The 6,801-nt window shown below is 40.4% G+C and overlaps 1 protein-coding gene across 5 annotated transcripts in view; it reads left to right on the plus strand.

The window, feature by feature from the left end:
- MYO3B (myosin IIIB) overlaps nucleotides 1–5,577 on the plus strand; it is a 501,265-nt gene extending 495,688 nt beyond the window's left edge. For all 5 annotated transcript variants that reach the window (XR_001002191.1, XR_001002189.1, XR_001002190.1 and 2 more), the window contains 3 exons: nucleotides 2,090–2,196; nucleotides 2,569–2,615; nucleotides 3,443–5,577. Coding sequence is in view for 2 of the 5 variants with exons in the window: in XM_011945915.1 (XP_011801305.1) it covers nucleotides 2,090–2,196; nucleotides 2,569–2,615; nucleotides 3,443–3,650 (362 nt within the window). In the remaining 3 variants the exon portion in view is untranslated. The remainder of the gene's footprint in view (nucleotides 1–2,089; nucleotides 2,197–2,568; nucleotides 2,616–3,442) is intronic.
- The last annotated feature ends 1,224 nt before the right edge of the window (nucleotides 5,578–6,801 follow it).

Below are 6,801 nucleotides of genomic sequence, written 5' to 3' on the forward strand. Positions count from 1 at the left end.
TTATAGATGATATATAGTATATTGTATATATGTTATATATAATATATTGTATATAATATATAGCATATTGTAGCTAATATATGGTATATAATGTATAGTATATTGTAGATAATGTATAGTACATAATATATAGCATATTATAGATAATAGTATGTATATATCACATTTTATAGATAATATAGTATATAATATATAGCATATTATATATAGTATATCATATTATGTATTATATATTTGTTTTCATTGAGCTTACTTTTACTTAGACGTTTGACTTTAAAAAATGTTTCTCCTTAAGAAAGACAATATCCTATAAGCTGGGTGCAATGTCTCATGCCTGTAATCCCACCACTTTAGGAGGCCGAGGACGGCAGATCACTTGAGGCTAGGAGTTCGAGACCAGCCTGGCCAACATGATGAAACCCCATCTCTACAAAAAATACAAAAATTTGCTGGGCGTGGTGGTGCACACCTGTACTTGGGAGGCTGAAGCAGGAGAATAGCTTGAACCTGGGAGGCAGAAGTTACAGTGAGTAGAGATCTCACCACTGCACTCCAGCCTTGACAACAACGAGACTATCTCAAAAAAAAAAAAAAAGGATCATACTATATAGCGTAAAAAAAAAAAAAAAAAAAAAACCTATTGGAATAAGAAGTAAGAAACCTAGGGTTGAGTACCACCTGGCCACTTGATCTGAGATGAGCCATTCAATTTTATGGGCCTCAGTTTCTTTTCTAGGAAAAAAAAATAAAAAATGGGTATTCTGAATGGATAGATCTGATAGTCTCTTTTTTTTTTTTTTTTTTTTGAGACAGAGTCTTGCTCTGTCACTCCAGCTGGAGTGCAGTGGCGTTATCTTGGCTCACTGCAACCTCTGCCTCCTGGGTTCAAGCAAGTCTCCTGCCTCAGCCTCTCGAGCAGCTAGGACTACAGGCACCTGCTGCCATGCCCAGCTTATTTTTTTATTTTTAGTAGAGATGGGGTTTCACCATGTTGGCCAGGCTGGGTTCTGATAGTCTTGTCCAAATATAGCTGTGTCCCAATTCAAGAAAAATCAAGATATAAAACTTTGTACTTAGGGAACAGATATTTTGCTATTAATAATGGACCTTGCTAAGTCACTCTCTACTTTTAAAATTCCCCCAGAATTTTTTTAAATTGTGGAAATCTCTGGTGAAGTTAAAGTATGATTCCAAGTAAAATCCCCAACTCTTTTTAATGAATAGTTTATAATAAACACTCTGTCCTCCAGGATAGTGATGCTTTTCTCTAAACAACAATATTCATAGACAGTATTCTACGACAGGGGTGTGTGTGTGCGTGTGTGTGTGTGTTGCCAGGAAATTAGAACTGCTGAATCCTGATTCAGATAGAGAGCCAAAAGGACAGTAGATTTGTAAAATCATTTGCTTGGAAGGGAAATGAATTGTGACTTCTTCTGACTCCAGTGGTTTCTTAATCTCCAATGTGCTCTTGGTCCAGGGTTCTGAAATCAGGACAAACAAGGAGAGACTGCTTCATGTAATCATGCAATCATCCTTTCTCCTTCTCTTTTACACTACCTCCAGAAACTGCATGCATCAGTGGTATTGTTCAAAGCCTTTCAGTAAATTTTAGGCCATTTCCCCCCTCAAAATGTATCCCACCAAAAGGTTTGCTTCTCATCTCCCCAAGAGTATGTGTGCTCCAGATGTTTTCAAACTCTCGCTGCAGGATGCGGTGCAAACCATCCCAGATTGCTTTGGTTGCCCTAACACAGTCATCCCACTAAGGGCACCCTACTCTATAAAGGCTGACCACCAACTTATACTTCACCAATGTGGAAACACCAGCTTGCTTTCTGTCACCCCGGACCGCTGATTCAGATCAGAAAGCTGAATGCGAAGTTACAGACAGTGGCCCTTGTTTACACTTAGCAATCTGTGTGTATTTTTTAGGATGGCATTTCTCCTAACATTAGCAAAGCTTTTAATATGCCCACTAAAATAGGACACAGTTTCTACTAAGTGCGTTTATGTGAAGAGCCATTTTTCACTTAATTTTCCCAACACCTGGGACAGTTTACAGCAAAGTTTTGCTATCTTTTTTCAGGTTCAGAAAATGGTCTCACACAGAAGCAACGAACACCTCGCCGACGATGTCAGCAGCCCAAAATGCTGAGTAGCCCTGAGGACACTATGTACTATAACCAGTTAAATGTGAGTTCAAAGTGGCCACAAAGCTGTTTCACTGGCTTTGTTTCCAGTTAATAATTCTGTTATTACTACCTGTTCCAGCCCCTGCAGCCCCACCCCCACCCTCATGCTCTCGTCTTGAACATGTGCTTAGGCTCTTTATCTGTTGCTTTCATGTCAGGATGTCTGCCTTCACGGTGAATAATTGATGTGGTTTATCAAAGACGAGCAAGATGCATGCTTCATCAGGCTCACTTGAGCCCTTTGATCAAAAAAATTATGCTGTGACTTCTGATATTATCAGCATCTGCTTGCATTCAACACAAAATCACTTTGAATTAAAAATTAACGACTTGCTGCTTTGCTTTGACTGTGTGTTCTTGGCCCTCTCCACAGGGAACTCTAGAATATCAAGGGAGCAAGAGGAAGCCAAGAAAACTTGGGTAAATATCTGTCTTCTTAGTTCTAAGCAACTGTAAACAGAAGGGGTCCTTTGTGATATTACAGAAAATGCAAAACTTTCCAGAGAGGCTTCTAAAAATATGCAATCCAGATATTGCCACTCCTATTGACATTGGAAATTATTTTCACAGTAGCAAGTATACAAAACTTGAATCTATTCTGTCCAAAAAGGTTGAAATTGTCACCTCAGGGCAAATGTTATTTCTCATAATTATTCCGGGGAATTGTACTTTCTTCATAATTAGAGACACGTAATGGGGTATATAAAACTCTCCTTCCACAAATAAGAGCACTCTACGAAATACAAATAGGCCACTTCCTCCACATTATCCTACCCCTGGGCCTTAAAACATGAACAAAGAGAAACATGCCCCACTGGTTAGACAGAGGATAGTAAGGAATTTGTCATTCATTTGATTGTTAGCATCTCAACCGAGAATAGCAATGAAGTATATATCGGTAATAATTAGAGAATTGGAGGAGGTCAGAAGGAGAACTTTCTCATCCAGAGGGAACCAGATGGAGACACAGAGTTCAACTGCATAAATCAAGTTGCAATATGACCACAACTTCCAGACACCACAAAACTGGACCCGTTATCAGTGCGTGACCCAAAGGTGAAGGGCTTCATAGATCAAACCCTGGTACCTCTGTACTGTGAGACCCTGAACCACCTAAGCTGTCCTTCCGCTTCAGTGTTGGAACCCAACCCTGTTCCAGCTACTCACATGACTTTAGCTGCCCCAGTGATGATTGTAACATTTGTTTTCTTTTTTTGTTGAAAATCCTGTTGTTTTCTTTGTTGCAGCCAAATCAAAGTACTTGATGGAGAGGATGAATATTACAAATCTCTGTCACCAGTGGACTGCATCCCTGAGGAGAACAACTCAGCCCACCCTTCCTTTTTTTCTTCATCCTCAAAAGGAGACTCTTTTACTCAACATGGAATTGTACTTCCGAACCCCAAATCTGTCCAGAGTAGTAACATTCATGGTAATCGACTGTCTTTGCATTAGTAAGCACTGACATGGGGTCAGCTTCTTTGGCCATATGGTCCATGCCTGAGCCTTACCGAACAACTTGCAGATTCCAAAACATCTTATCCTATCTCTACCACTCTCCCACATCTGTTGTGCAGCCTGAGCTGGGCGCTCCCTTCCTTTCCCATCCCATGAGTCCCTGTGGGTCACTGAGAACACCTTTACAACAGTATAAACAGCTATTCATGCCCCCAGTGTCTAGGAAGATAACGGACAGTCTCACCACCGTCTAATCATGGACACTGATAATATTTCTTGATTTTTTCCTATCAAGTTACTTTTCAATCCATTCAGAATCTGCCCCAGTGGAGACCCAGGAGTCCCTTTCCTGCACTCTTCTCCACCCTCCCACCTTTGCTGGGCTTTTATATCACTCCCACCTCCCCCAGAGTCAGGGCTCCATTGCTGAGTGCCCCATCCTGGAGGATTGGCCCCAAGATCTCCTAGGACAGGATAATTGCCTGTGTTTAGGCAGAGAGGCCTAAATCTTTCAGCTTTCTTAACCCCTCTCTTGTTAATTATTATGCTGAGAAAGCCTTTGCCTCTTTATTTCACCTTGCCAAGACACCCACACTACTTTGGTAGTGCAAAGAAAGGAGTGAGAGGGAAAGTTTGGACCTGTCACTTTAGTGACACGGAAAGTCCAGGTCACTTTATTCTGCAACTCTTCATTCACTGGTCTAATAACTCCATGAGGCTCTCAGTGGCTACAGTGGAAGGACCTGATATTGTCCATCTTTGTGTGCACAGAGCCTAGCACAGGGCCTGGCAGAGGGGATACCTAGTGAATGTAGACTATGTGGAGAGACTTAACTAAGTTACACAAGCATATCTGACAGGAACGTTACTTTCAATTGTATGTTACATATGATTAATCACTTTTCGTACACTATAATCTCTGATTTTTCACTACGTTTTGGATAATTCTATTGTAATGATGTTAGAAAATACAATACTCAATATGATTCAATATGACAAACTTTTTTGAGCACCTACTTTATATAAAACATGACAAAATTGCTGTGTGATGTAATGAAAAACAAAGAAGCCCTATAAGACCCTTTCTCTAGAACAGATGTTCTTAATATTTTTCTTACTCAAAAATATGTGGTAGATAGTATGCAAGAAAAGCTGGGTGCGGCGGCTCAGGCCTGTAATCCCAGCACTTTGGGAGGCCAAGATGGGCAGATCCTGAGGTCAGGAGTTTGAGACCAGCCTGACCAACATGGTGAAACCCCATCTCTACTAAAAAAAAAAAAAAAATTCAAAAATTAGCCCGGCATGGTGACATGTGCCTGTAATCCCAGCTACTCAGGAGGCTGAGGCAGGAGAATTGCTTGAACCCAGGAGGCAGAGGTTGCACGCCACTGCACTCCAGCCTGGGCCACAGGGCAAGACTCTGTCTCAAAAAAAAAGATAGTATGTAAGAAAATACCTAAATTTTGAGAGAAATAACCTTGAAGAAAATCTCGTCAGAGTTGTGAAAGGGAACACATTAATAGGCCTGTTATAGAGATAAATAATGAAATGAGGCATTTAAAGATCTCAGAAATTATAACCAGAAAAAGAAATAAATATAGCCAATTTTTCAATAGCTGAACTTCACCCAAAAGGTAATGTTTATAAGATAAGTAAGTAGAGCAGGAAAAATGCAGATAGATTTTATTGTTTAAAACATAATGCGTAGAATATATAATTTTTTCATGTTACTATTAATATATGAGTGCTTTTGGAAGTTTCACTTTTATCATTGATTGTCTACTTTTGGTTTGATAATATTGCTGCTTTTCAAATTGTTGACTGGAAATGTTCATAACTCCCTGCTTGTCCATGCACAGTGTAATTCTAAACCTGGCTTGTTTCTCATTTAAATATATCTATAAATAAATTTAAAAAGAAAACAGAAGTAACTGTGGAATCATAATCCAGAAGCTCTGCATAGTTAAGTCATTAATACAGCTGTACTCCTAAGAGTACTTTAGAAATGATGTTCACTTTCAGTCACAGTATAGAGAAAACAGACTGTAGACATTATTCTTGGGCTAGTCACAGTGCCACAAACTCAAAAAGCTTTTTTTTTTTGAGATAGAGTTTTGCTCGTTTCCCAGGCTGGAGTGCAATGGCGCGATCTTGGCTCACTGCAACCTCCACCTCCCGGGTTCAAGCGATTCTCCTGCCTCAGCCTCCCTAGTAGCTGAGATTACAGGCATGTGCCACTACGCCCGGCTAATTTTGCATTTTTAGTAGAGACAGGGTTTCTCCATGTTGACCAAGCTGGTCTCAAACTCCCGACCTCAGGCGATCTGCCCACCTCGGCCTCCAAAAGTGCTGGGATTACAGGCATGAGTCACCGCACCCTGCCTCAAAAAGCAATTCTTAAACCACGTAGATGAGAATGATGCAACCTGGAATCTTGTAACTTTCATTAGATTTATCAAAGTAACATGCACATGACAAAGATCAAATAGTCCAGAGGGTTTATAGTGGAGAGCAGTTGTCTTCTCCATGTGCGTCTCTCCAGGAAGCAATCATTGTTTAAAATTATTTCTAATTCCTCTAATGGCTACTAGCGTGCCTCTGAATAATTTGCTTCTATCTTCTTGGTTTGTCATTTTAGACAATATTTAATCTCTCCCTTATGAAAAATTTAGATTTGGCCTGGCATAGTGGCTCATGCCTGTAATCCCAGAACTTTGGGAGGCCAAGGCAGGCAGATCACCCAAGGTCAGGAGTTCAAGACCAGCCTGACCAACGTGGAGAAACCCCATTTCTACTAAAAATACAAAATTAGCCAGGCATGGAGGCACATGCCTGTAATCCCAGCTACTCGGGAGGCTGAGGCAGGAGAATCGCTTGAACCCGGGAAGCAGAGGTTGCAGTGAGCCAAGATCGCGCCACTGTACTCCAGCCTGGAGACAGAGTGAGACTCCGTCTCAAAAAAAATAAAAATAAATAAAATAAGAAAACCAGCAGACTGAGCAATAATGTCAAGGCAAACATAAATGATTCTGGGAGTAGAACATTTTTTAAAAGTTCCACTGCAGACATTTAGTGTTCATATTCTGAGCTGCTGCTTCTTCCATTTTGGTCATTTGCAGATATTATGCCTTCATCCACTTTTTTTTAA

The sequence above is a fragment of the Colobus angolensis genome, unplaced genomic scaffold (assembly GCF_000951035.1).
Source record: "Colobus angolensis palliatus isolate OR3802 unplaced genomic scaffold, Cang.pa_1.0 Scaffold247, whole genome shotgun sequence".
Classification (NCBI taxonomy): Eukaryota; Metazoa; Chordata; class Mammalia; order Primates; family Cercopithecidae; genus Colobus; species Colobus angolensis.